The following is a 13,922-nucleotide window of genomic DNA, read 5'->3' on the forward strand; positions in this document are numbered from 1 at the left end:
CAGCAGGAATTCTCTATGCAAATTGAAGCTCATATACTCGAAACTGCTAGATATAATGAAACGCCCACTTGATATATCAACTAGTTGAGGGTAAAATAAGCCATAACTCTATGTCAATAATCCGGAGTACCATGAAATATCCCCCATCCCTTTCAACTTCTCCATTTCGTATTCCTTGTTTTTTTCCATTCAAAAATTTTTTTAAAAGAAAAAATTAAAAAAGATTAAGCTGATTACAGCAGAAGTATTCCTATACGTACCAGGGAAAAAAATAAAAATCTAGGGAAATACAGGTATCAGTGGGCAGACTACCCAAAACTCATGTCCCTAGAGTCAGTTCTATTATCTACATACTGAGAACAACAATATCCATCTTAGGGATTTCTAACACAATTTTGTACATTTTCACCCACAATAACTCTGCTGCACACAAGAGCTGCATGAGGAATCGATTACCCCGATATACTGAAATCGTTCAATTAAGTGGCTAAGTGAAACTCTTATTCTAACTAACTTAAGATACAATTATTAAAAAAAACAGCAGGGTTCTGAACAGGGCAGCAGAATAATTAAATCTAGTACTCTGCTGAAACAGGCTGAAAATGCGATCATCCATTTTTAATGCTCCGCCTATACGTAACAACAGAAATCTTTCCAACAGCTGCATTCAATTAAAAAAATATTAACCCCAAGGAAAAAGTACAAAAACATCTCCATCTGTTTTTCTTGCCACTCACTGTGCTTCTATTGTGAGTGAAATATGTACAATACAATTCAACAAAGTTGAATGAAAAGTACCACAATTCCAATAATAAACTATCTTTTTTTTTTTAAATTAACAATTTAAAAGAAACCACTTTTGCAGATTTTCCCCTGTGACCCACAGCTCTGTTCCCATAGTAACTATTGAGGAAAGAAAAGAATAAGACGCCTAACTTATATTTTTCCCAAAACCAACAAAAACCAGAAAAAAGCACCTTATTCTCAAAAACTATTATTCTCAGGAAGGGAAGAGGGACATTAAAAGATTAGTGTGAATCTCCTGTGTAATCTAGTTTAAAACACCACCTACTGAACATGTGATGTTGGTTAGACAAAGATATTTGTTAAAGCATGTAGTCTTTCTGTAGAAGAACTACTGAAATAGTTTTGCAAGCCCAGTAATAACAAAATTACCAGGCATGTGCTGTAAAGGCTTACATCTGAACTCAGCAAGCACCGTCGTCAGTCTACAGCCCTGCTGCTGCACAGTACTCATCTCTGCTGAGGAACTAGTACCCTGCCTATCATCTCCAAGCATACAAAGTGTTAGTTTTAACATATATTTCAGTGTCATTTCAGTTCCTCCTTTGGTTGCCTTTTTAATTTGACTGATACGCTATGCTTCCCGTGTCGCTTGCTGTACTGAGCTTTTCTAGGAAAAAATACAGAAGCCAAAGGTTCTTTCTTCAAGCAGTGCCACCAAGAACGTTTCACTGGCGTCTTCAAGTCCCTACAGGAAACCAGAGCTAATAAGAACATACCAGGTTTTACAGACAAGGAAAAAGGGCACCGGTTTAAGCATTTCTGCATCTCTGAGCATGCTTCCCAAACCATAACTCCTCCAGGAACAATTCTGATGTCTCTGACACTGGATGGCATTCTCTGGGCCAACGGGGCACGTTCTTCAGCCATGTCCCGTACGCTGAGCTTTTAGCCCTGTGGATTAAGGATAAATCCAGAAGCTATGGTGGACAGGACCCAGGTGGGTATGCGATGGGCTGCTGTGGCACATTTATCCAACACAGCAGCAGACCTCAAGCACCTGGACGACATGCCAGGCTGGAAGATGAGCTTCCAGCATAGGAAAGGTTCTTCAGGAGAGAGATGGAGCTCTTCTCACGTACATTTATCTGGTTCTCTGACAAACTCGCCAGCATTTACTGCTGAGGACACAAGGTCTCCACCAACTTTGAAATGTCTCACCCACCTAAATATTATTTGTACCACCACTGCAAAGGATTATAAAGTAAGGCAACAAATGCATCTCCACAACTCCAAGACAAATTTGGATTCAAATGTTGAGGAAACAATACTAGATGAGGATACCATATCTGAACTGGAATGATAAAGATGAAGTAGCAGAATGATATGTAATAAAATTTAGAGGTGTGTGGAACAGAAAGGTGAAAATGTGGATAGGAAAGGTAAGGAAGAACGAGGAGAAAAAAACAAATATTTAGCAATCTGAAACAACTGCACTCCTGTATAAGGAAATATGAGGTTAGCTTTGAGGCCACCCTGAAATTTTCTCAAATATCAGTTACCGATACCAGCCAGCACATTGTTTTGCTGCTAATGAAATTTTGCAAAAGAACTTTCTTTACAAAGTTTCAAGTATTATTGGGTTTTTTAAAAAGTTTTGCAGAAATAAAAGTATAATTTATATTGTCCCATAAAATATTCTTTGTAGAGAATTATTTTAGACCAATTGAGAACTAATTTTAAAGTACTATTTTTATATTTCAAATCAGTTTTTTTAATGTCCACTTAATGAAACTATACCAACAGATTAAAAACAACTTAACTACTTCAAATTAAACTGTTTATTACAAAATATTCAAAAACAGCACCATCTACGTGATTCTGAGATATTTTAAGCTAGGCATTTCTAATGAAAATGGTAGTATCAGTGCATGAAATCTCATCTGAGATTTGATGTAATTCTGAGGAGCAACGTTTAGAAAACATTTAGTTTGACAAACCAGTTCAAAGAGGATATGTTTACTAACAGGGGTCCAGAATAGCTTGGTATCCTTAATTCACAAATACATTAGGAGCAACTACCAGGTTACTTAAATTAAAGAATACTCTGGCTCAAGCACAAAGGTATAAACTGATCATGAATAAAGTTAAAGGTGAAAATAAGAAGGTTTATCATTCTAGAACAACTTTTCAATCATAAAGTTTATGGCAACAATCTGACTAGTTTTAGACTGGAACTTAATAGGTTTTTTAAAAATTATTTATTAATTGTTGCTGCTGTCAATATAACAAGATTGCAATCTATAACCCAAGAGAAGCACTGCAGTCCTAAACTCTCAGTATAGTGAAGAACCTTAGAATCATTTAAAATTTGATTAAATCAAGGCTAAATTTCCAGTTTAGAGTTTAAATATTTAAAATTCCATCCACCAAGATAGTGTAAGAATAACCTACAATTAGAACATTTGCCACAAAATAAGAAGTTTGGTAGCATCAGACAGTCTGAGAAATATCATAAAACTACCACGCAAAGATCACTAAAAAGACATCTGCACTTCATTCATGAATTGTTGTCCTATCAAATAAAAAACCCACTTAATCTAGGCTGGATTATCATTCTTCATCTTGTAGAGCTTTTGGAAAAATATCACTTGTTGCAGAGCTATCTTTGAATCTCATTTCAGTAGGTTTGAGCTCCACTGTCCTTTGAAGATCTGGACTCCTTTTAACATTTGGCGTACATAGGTAAAAGTTTGTCTTTTAAGACGTAAGGTCAAAGGCACTTCCAAACCAGCACTTGGCCTTCCTGAAATTAAGATCTTGGGAAAGGGCATTTTATGGCAGTAATTTCTGAGAACAGAGAACAAAAGATCTTTTTCATCTTAGCCGTAACTGGCTCACCCACATTCACGAGTAGTTCAAAGGTTCCTCCACGTTAGAAGTTGTTCTCTGAAAAGTTCATTTCATACCCTTTCCATTACAGATTGTTTCTGAAGAAAGACTAATGATCAAAACCCATTTGCTAACCCTATTTTAAGAAGGGCTTTCAAATATGGGTAATAACTCTGAACTAGTCTTTTTGTATTCACCTGGGGCAAGAGAACTTACGGCTCAGCACACCTAGCTCCCAGAAGCCCACAAACACCAGAAGATTAACGGTTTCTTCCTCAGGTAAAAATCTCTCTACTGTGATCAGCTGTATTACAAATCCATTTCCCAGTCTGATATCTCACTTTCAGTGCTCTTCCATTTGTAAAAGGGAGCATGTCCCTGCTGGGCTAAATCGCCATCCCGATTCATTTTTTGGAGAGAATTACAGATGGAGAACTCACTGGGACACCACATCTGGGTTTCTAATAGTCCCCTTCCTTCCTTCCATAGCAGACAGAGTATTATTTCCATGTTAAATAGCATTTTACCACAATTAGAGAACTATTTCCCTAAAAATCAGAACATTTTCATCCTACAAAAACATTTTTACAATATCCTCCTTATTAAAAAAAAAAAAACCACAAACCAAAACGCATCACTGCTTTAGCTCTGAGAGCCACCTTTATGGGGTATGTCCCTTATCCCTTTCGTTCTGTTAGTATTTTGGGGGAAAAAGCACATGCACAGTTACTGAAGTGTAGTTTATGGAGGAGCTGAAGACACCAGCAGTGATGGTTAGACTGCAACCTGGCCAGGCAGCAACTGCAAGTGTCTCTGGGAAGGGCTGATTTTCAGCATTTTGTAATCCTAATTAACAGCCCCTCTCCTGTAAAGCACCCAAAATATTTCCTGTGTTGCACATATTTTAGACTTAATTTAGACTTTAGAACTAAATTTTAGAGTTTCACCAAAAAAATAAACCAACTGGAATCACGCTGTGAATTCATGTGCGTATCGATATTCTAGATACAGTTTTAAAAGCTTGAATGGCCGTCACTAAAACACAGACATATTTGCGTTACAGAAATCCCAGACACTTTCAGGACCCTTCAAGAGCTGCAAAAAATCAACATGGTGAAATATGCAAATTGCTAACTGGCTATTGCTTTAAACAATATTAATTCACAAGGATTTAGATCCAATTAAATTTTCTCAAGATTTTATCACTAAAACTGCTTTGTTAGTTAGCAAGTGTCGGAAAATTATTCAGCTATTTGAGGCTGCCAAGTAATTTAATTGATATAATTAATTGCTTTCATGTTTAGGCTGGTGGTCACAACAGAAGTATCTGACAAGAAATGTCTTGAAACCAAAAGATACAGTGTACAGACATTTAGACATTAATATATCATCTCTAGAAACCAAAAGCTAATAATAAATGGTTTTAAGACAGGACACAAACAAGCGAAATGCAGGTGATAGCCGTCTGAACAGCTGAGGGAAGAGTATGTATGATCTACCTCACACTGCCAAGTTCTTACATTTTAGAAATACAGAGCCTGGGTTTTTTGTAGATGCAGTGATTTCAGTGCAATTGCTTTCACCTACACCAAGACCACCAAGCCCAGCATGAAAATGTATGAGTCTTCATTTGATAAAGCCAAGGATTTAGCTGAAAAAGAGCCTGCTTTATAAACTTCAGTGCTGATACGATGGTTTGTTTTTTTTTTTCTTCCCCATCCATATTAAGGATGCATCTCTGGATCTCTACATGCTAGGAAAATTTACTTTAGAACATATAAATTCATTTTCTTAAAGTCACTTTCAGTAGCATAATCTTATTTAATTATAAAGCATGCCATTTCAATAAGAAGTTGAATTTCTCTACAAGGTAAGTAACTTGCTGTGCTTGCAACAGACAATTCAAGATTTAAAAACAAAACAGATCATCTCCTTTCCCATTAGGGATTGCTCATTTCTCATTAGATCGTTTCATTAAAAAAAAAAAAAAGACAACAGCTGCAGGTTTTCTTTCTATCTGAATGGATCTGCTCAGTTCTGACATTAAAAGCTACTTCCTTTTAGGTTCACTGGGCTGTGCTTTTATTTATTTTTTTTTTTTATTGGGCACAGAAGTCCTCAAACTACAGGATGATTTTTTTTTTTTTAAATTATTATACAAACCACAGATCTCATTAGGTCAAGATCTCCATGATCTACATCCCGAAGTTATTTTATTATTAACATCCTGCCGCAACAGGTTATGTTAACCCTTCTACCTCTCCAGATCCACCTGCTCCATTCAAGTTACCATCCCTCTGTTCCCAAAACATTTCCCTGTAATCTTTTGAAAGAAAGATACACCTTTGTGATTAACCGTACCTGAAAAATCCTTTCAAGCAAAGTAAAAAAAAACGCATACAAAAGCCAGCCACATATGCCACCCTGACAGCAGACTGCCATTTACACTCTTTTGTAACTAATTTCAGGGTCACTGCAATTTTACTTTGATACACGTGCTTCCAAATGCCTCAGAAATGTAATCTGCAACACATGCAGCAGAACCATCGAAAGAAAGCCATTAGTCTATTACATATGCCCTGACACTGCAAAATACACCTAGCTCCTTTTAATCAAGATTTTTCCCAAATAAATATCCATTCAGCCTACCGAGAGAAATCTCAGCCCATTGTGTTATTTCTTAGGATGATTGCAAAAGACTCAGATTCAGGATTTAGAAGTGCTGCTGCTTCACTACCACTGCAAAGAAAGTGGAGGCTTCACAAATAATACTTTGTTTCTTAGCAAAACAAAGTGTTTCGGCTGAACATACTATTCGCTTCAACCCAGAACTAAACATTTTGGGTTTAGATACAATTTTGACCTAATTTTCAACAAAATACTCCAACAAAAAGATGAAAATTTTGTTTACAAAATACAAAAATATTTAACTGGAGAAGAAAAAAAAAAAAATCTTTGTTCTTGCCAAACAGGACAATGAATTTCACTCAAACTCACAAGTTATTTTCATCTGGAAAACATTTCACCCAAAGTTGTTTTCTACCTCTCGTCACTACATAAGGAGAGAAAGTGCATCAAAATACTGTTAGGATTTAAGGTTTTTAAAATGACCCTTGAGAGCTCAGATATTTCTAATTCACTGTGAGATTCACAAGAACTGACAATTTTCTTCTGCATCTGGAAGACAGACCTTTACAACGAGCTCATCACGGGGCTTTCAGAGCATGGTACCCCACGTCCACGCAAACCTGTGCCCCACCTTTTCTTAGTGCTAAATACATCTGCTTCAGATGCCTTTGAAGCATCGATAACTCTTTATTGTCAGCTGGAATCATCAAGTCAAATTAAATTTTTATGACTTCCAATGCACACCCCTAAAGACCAACGGTACAATACACTTCAGAACTGAAGAGACGACAGACAGCATTGAAGGGTCTAATTTGTCTTAAGAAAACAACTCTTCCTTTCAAAGCTTGTTCAAAAATCATGTAAATAAGTGAATTGGAGAAAGACAGTTTATGTTGTTATTTCCTCTTCATTTTACATGCAAGACACTGTAAAAAAAAAAGTCTTCAGAAATATAGTATCAGATTGTACTTAACCAGCACTTCACCAGCACTCAGCCTCCCATCCCAGTGACCAGAGTGAGAAGCTTGCGTTGATCCTACCAGAAGGACAGGAGCCCTCCCAGAATAATTGTTTCATTATTCAGCTAATTCAGTCTTTTACCTTCTATAGAACTACAATTAGAAAACAAATAACCAAAACAGCAAAGAACCTCTCCAAAAAAAGGGGGGGAAATTAGTTTTCCATCAAATTTAATCGCTCTGTTGCTCAGTCATAAAAGGCAAAACCTCAAAGGGATCGTGGGCAATGAAACCCCCTGGTTCACTTGTGTATTTTTGATTAAGTACATTGAGTAAACATTTCCTGAATTTGCCAATCTTTCCACTTCATTGAACATTCTTTGTTGTTGTGTTGTGCTACAAAATAAGCATCCAATGCGTCATGCTTAGTTTTATGCATCTGTATCATACCATTTCTTATTTACCTCCTCCCTCTCACTAAGAATCGCAGTGTTATCAATGTGTCTTCACAAAGGTTTCCAAACATTGTGCGTGCCCCATTTTGAACATTCAAACACTACATGTATCCAATCTGACTGATGGACAGAAATAATTCACTAAATATACCAATGAAATTACAAATAGATCAACCCAGAGTATGGACTGCTGGCTCAGTTCCTCCTGAAAGACGCTGGTGTGCCCTTTTCATTCAAACATGAAAAGAAAATGATTAAATACTTCGAAGGAAGCACCATTAGGATGATGATATCAGGATCCAGTAAAAATTTTACTCTTGGATTAAAAGCATTAAGGAGTCCAGAATTATACTCTAGAGTCACTCTGGTGCGTAACTGCAACAGACATGAAGATTACTAATTTAAAATCAAGATTAAACCCCCCTATTTTTCAGTTACAAAAAAAATTAGAATAGAAGACATTATCAGGCTTTTTTAATTTATTATTGAGCTAAAACAGAATGGAGAAAGGGCAATCACTCCATCCTCGAATACAGGAATTCTCTAGTAGATAAGCCAACATATCTTTTTCCTACCTGTTTTCCAGACAAACTGATGACCTCTCCTGGCTTCCAGATCAGCTGTTTGTAACATTAAGAAAGCAAATAAAAGGAAGGACTTCCCCAGGCTCTGCCATGCCCAATGAGGAGAAACCCAGTTCTGTTGTAGAAGCATAATTCAGATAATTCAGTCTCTTGTCTGCTTTGGTCCTAGAATTAACAAAAAAAGAAAAAGCTTGCTGAAAGACTCGAAACACCAAGGCAACAGGCTCAGCCTAAGGGTAACCTGGTGGCCACTGTGCGTTTCATCGTCCCTGTGCGCCAGATTCATTGAGGACAAGTTTGTTAATAGAGGCTTCACTTGAAGAGAAAGAGAGGGAAAAGAGGCGGGGAGGGGCAGAGAGAGGAGAGGGCCAGCTCCCGGAGGACCTGCAGTCCCATCCTACAAATACAGCCATCGTACATGCTTTTAGCAGGTTCTTAAGAAGAAATCTGCCAGTGCAAATAAAAGGCAAGAGATCTGATAACAGTCTGTGACGTGTCCCTTCTTTTCTCTATTTAATTTATCTTTAGCATTAATATTATCATGCTATAGGCAGGCTAAACCAAAGCTGAGAATAGATTCCAGGGCAAAAATCAGCTCAGAATACAGACCCCATGTCCTACATTTAAGATTCCTGACAACTGAAATACCAGACCTGGAATTGTTTCAGCTCCATACCATGCGTGAACACGGGATACACAAAAGCAACATGAGAAATGCAGCAGGAGAAGCAGGGAAGCAGGGGTTGCTTATCAGTACATGATGAATCAGCCTGAAAGGGAAAACTAGGCATTACTCGGGCACTTCTCTGGAATCTGGGACTCGCATTTAACTCCCTGATCTTTGAGCTCAACCAGCAACCGGTTACTCCGGAGAGGTCTCTCTGACTAAGGGATGTTAATTAAGCTCTCCAACACTTCAGATGAATACCAGAGCCACGTTGGGATTGAGACAAGAATGGATCAAGTCCTGTTGCTGGAGCAGTTTTACACCGTACAACTCATTAAAATAATCACTGTGCCGCATTGGAAGCAAGAAGGAATGTCTCTCTGGACCTCCCATACAACACACAGGAGCCCAACTTCTAAATGCCTGCTTCAGTGAACGTCCACATTGTTTACATACCATGGAAAAGCTCCAAAACAAGAGAGATTAAGGCAGGCATACAACAAAACAAAATCTTAGAACTTCTGATTCAGCCCAGTAATTCAAATCTCTGTTTCTCTCATCCCAAAAGTAGACCAACCAGCCACTTATTTAGGCAGATTTTACATGAGTTTCAAGATATTTTGGATTCGTCCACATTCAAGTGGGAACAGTTCTGAAGTCTCAAAAAATGTTCATGGTACGTGCCACATCAAACAAGAGCTAGTTTCTGATGTAAATTTACCTTCTTTTTTTTCTTATGTAACAGCTTTTGCATTTGTACCATGTTTAAATTCTCAACATATTTCTACTTATTAGTAATTAATCCCACCTTTATAGGTAAAAAAAAAAGTCACATCCATATTAGTGTAAGGAGAGAGATAACATCTGTCTTCAAGATTTGCCTTCACTGGCATAATCTTGGTGATTTTCATTAAAATTATCAGTTATTAGAAGTTCAGTCCAGAAAATTCCATTACGTTCCTAACCTTATGTAACATTGTCATAATACATAATACACAGCATCGTTCTTGATAAGAAACTGAAGATAAACCTGAAAATAGTACATATTGAATATACAGTAAAACTTTTAATTTCAAGCTGTATTTAAATTACTTTGAAACAGTTTCTATCATGATAAATTCATGCAATTATATTTAATCAGATATTGACAAACTACGGTGGAAGATACAATGGAATACCTTATCTAGTTTAGTTCATTCTTGCGTTTCAGATGAACAGCATTTCAGGTAAGATCTGAAAACCCATCAAGCTGACCAAATACAGTAATGCGGGCAAAGGACCAGATTCATTGCTTTGCTCATGTCTTCTGGGTTAATTTAATTCAGAATTCACATTTAATTCAGAATGAAACCCGCTGAGTCCCAACACCTGGACAATGTAACGCAGACCACAAGTGGCCTTACATGAAGCACAAGTGAAGCTCAGAAATCTTGAGCATCCTTCAGAAATGAGATGGAGAGGACCTCATTCCTCCCCAGTGCAAATACAATAGGGGAGTCCTTGGGGGGGAAGGGGGGCCCTCAGGCATCCTGCAATTAATTTTTTTTTGCCTGTCTAGATGGCTGCTCACCTCACACAGAAAAGCTGAGGAGGAGCGACTCGCCCGGTGTGTTCAGCATCGCAGTTACCATCTATGATGGTCAGAAAACGGAGTCACCGACTTTCTGTCAAGGGAAAGAGAAGGAATTAGTGACATTGGCTCCAACACTGTTCGCACCTAAAAACGCAAAACAAGGAAACAAATTATTCAGATGCTCAGATTTAAGTACTGGAGGGGAGCCAGCATGCCCAGCCCTGTGCAGACAACACTCATCTGAATTGCAGGGCAGCCCTCCAGGTCCAGAAGAATGCCATAAAAACAATGTCGTAAACAGGTGGGGGCATGAAATGGGCAAATCCAAGGAAACCTCAGATAACAGCTGATAAAGCCGCCGAGATTTTTAATGAAGCACCAGTAGCGCCCATCAGCTGCTTTCTCAACACACTGCCTTCATCTCAGCATTCAAAGGGTCAGTAAACAGCAATAAATCCCTGGGAATAGCAGCCTCCTGCCCAAAACAAGGAATTTCGCCTATGTTCATTCTTTGGGCAGGACTGCAAAGATAACTGGCTGCTGCTCCCCATGGAGCAAGAACAGAGATTACATTAAGTCAGAAAAAAACAGAAATAAATTAGACACCATGAGACTGATTCTAATCTCACCCACCCCAGCCGAGCTCAATAGAGTCCACTGATCTACACCACAGCAAAGCACAATAAAAATTTGTCTGTATATCTAGGTTTGTATAACACAATTTGGAACAGTAGCTGTTCTGTCCTGATACGATAAAAAATTATTGCACAGGCAACATATGCTATCTACAGAAACATGAATAAATTACATTATGAAGGCCACCAACATTTCACATCAAATTCAGTTACAGTATATCTCAGCTCCCAAATGTGCCAGCATGGCTAGCTGTAAACTGGCAAATAGAGAGGAAAAAATGGAGAAAAAAAAAAAAAGAAATTTACATTTTAAAAATTGAATTCACCGAGACTAGTCATGATTAAATTCATGCAATTGCTTAAAGATGTTCAAGATGTGTGTTTTACACTGAAAAATATCTCGCTTTTCCAAAACTGATTATCTGGATTTATTCAGTATCCTTCATAATACAGGCCTCGCCAATTAATAGTCTGCACTAACAGATTCTCATGAAATTAAATAATGAGGTGTTGTTTTCGTATATTTGAAGGATTAGACACAAGTATCCTTTTAGTTTTGTTCGGTTTGTATGGAATCTTGTTCAGAAAAACAAGGATATCACACATTAGCTGTAATGGCTGGGAATATACAGGTGCAAGTTTTCTAATGATCATAACAATGCATTTACATTATCTAATCCACTGCTAATTCTCTTAATGACAGGATTGAATAAAACTAGTTTTGAGTAACAGACTTAATTTAGAAACCTACATTTCTGCTGAAAACATGACATTCAAGCATAGTGTCAAAATGTTATAAATAAATAAATATGCATACAGCTGACAAATAAATATCTTATTTCTGAAGTGTTCAAAATTTAATTTCATTTTCAACGTCAATGAAATAACCAGCAGCCAAATCCCAGTCTAACCCTGCTTAGCTAGGGAGGGGAAAAAGCCTTTGGGAAGCTTTTCCCGTTTTCCAGCCACTGCTCCAACAACCACAAGCTACAGATGTGCAGTCAGAGGCAGATGTTTCCAAGTGACAGGCACTGTGCTAGTCCAAGACACATTAGAGTCCTCAAAAGCATCCGACACTGAAAGGCAAAAGATTGACGGTCCCATTTTAATTACCCACTCTACATGTATTGCACTGGTAGAGAAGGGACCAGTTGCTCTTTCTGCAAGTTTCCATAGGACGAGAGGTTTCTCTAGTCATTCTGCACCATTTCTGTGGTTTAGGAAAGCTCAGTCTGGCTCTGCTCCAACGTGGATTTATACAGTATTTATTACTGAACTTAGAAAAAGATCAACTTAAACTGATCTAAACCTGAGACATGATTTCAGCCTTGTCATACATCAATTAAATTCCCCCCGAGTTCACCGGGAGTTGTGACCTTCCCCGTCACGGGTAAATCTGACCTACTTTTTTTGTATGAGAAGGGAACGCTGGCAAGGACACCTGGGTAGCACTCTCCATTTAAAATACATGATGCAATTAGAATAATCCCAAACACTTTAAATAGCAACAAAAAAAAAAAAGCAATTGCAGATCATATGCATGGCTATAAATCGTTTGGCAGGTGTCTAGCACAAAGATAAGCACCATTAATCATGAATAAATTTCCTTAACAAAAATGTAAGCGGTAATTATGCAACTGTTTGCCTACTACACACAGCACAAACCCATTGCTTGTAATATTCCAAGATAATCTGGATGTTTATAGCATACTCAGATACCAGTAAAATCTGCCTTGCCTTCTCAGAAAGCTGTTATCCAAAAAGCTAATTCTGTTCTGTCCTAAGCCAGCAGAATGCCTGGCCTGTAGCAGCAAAGGCTGATCACCATGGACATGCACTGCAGGCCATCCCTGGGGGAGATATTTAAAAAAAAAAACCACTAATGCTAGTGCTACAGGTACCTAGTTTAACAAAATGAAAGCGTTTGCACAGTCACATACATCAAACTAGGAGCAGACCTTCAGATATACGTGCAGATGTGCCCATGGCAGGGGTGTACATGCATACTGCCCAATTTTTTATTTAATGAACATAGTGACACTAAATTGCCTTTACTTCCATATGGAAAACAAACACTATACATTTTTCCACTTACACGTCTGGAGCAAGACAGTCTTCTGGTTAAAGTAGGGGCACCCTAAATTCATTCCACTTCCAGCTGTGTCAGAGACCTCCTGTGCAAAAAGTCACTTAAGGTCACGCTCTGACACTAATACTCGATTCTGCAAGCGCTCCCCTTGATTTCATCAGAGTGACTTTGCATATATGAGAACAGTAGCTTGGTTTTCTATACCTCTGCTTCTTCATCTCCAAACCTCAGTTAAGAGTAAATACTCTTCTTCCAGGAGCATTTTAGAAAATCCTGGATAAAAACATACAGCGTGACTGAGCTAAATTTATACATCATGTTGACAATCGCCTGACAGTATTCTTGTCCTAAGTGGTCATTCATCAGGAATCAAAACATTAAGATCCACAATTCTTTGCTAATTTGCTACAATAGCTGTAAGGGTAAATAATGCCTGAAAGAACATCTGGTGTTAACACATCTGCATACGGAAGATAACTCCAAGCAACCAGCAGACGGTCTGAACCAGCCTGCTTTGGGCTGAGAGTAAGCCTGCACAACCTCCAGATCGACAAAGCTGAGCACAAATTCACCCTGGTCCATTTTCATGCATAAACCTTAACAACCTCCCTCAACACTCCGTTGCTGGAAAGCCGAGTAGGTAGTCACCATCTTCACCAGTTATATTTGAAACTTCAGGAATTTTGGTGATCTCTA

At 38.0% G+C, this 13,922-nt stretch overlaps 1 protein-coding gene across 1 annotated transcript in view; it reads right to left on the bottom strand.

Annotated features, from left to right (window-relative positions):
- Window positions 1-8,392, bottom strand: part of THSD7B (thrombospondin type 1 domain containing 7B) — a 282,252-nt gene extending 273,860 nt beyond the window's left edge. Inside the window, exon 1 of the mRNA XM_019472194.1 lies at window positions 8,254-8,392. Coding sequence (XP_019327739.1) covers window positions 8,254-8,392 — 139 coding nt within the window. The remainder of the gene's footprint in view (window positions 1-8,253) is intronic.
- Between the last annotated feature and the right edge of the window lie 5,530 nt (window positions 8,393-13,922).

The sequence above is a fragment of the Aptenodytes forsteri genome, unplaced genomic scaffold, assembly GCF_000699145.1.
Source record: "Aptenodytes forsteri isolate BGI_AS27 unplaced genomic scaffold, ASM69914v1 Scaffold11, whole genome shotgun sequence".
Taxonomy (NCBI): Eukaryota; Metazoa; Chordata; class Aves; order Sphenisciformes; family Spheniscidae; genus Aptenodytes; species Aptenodytes forsteri.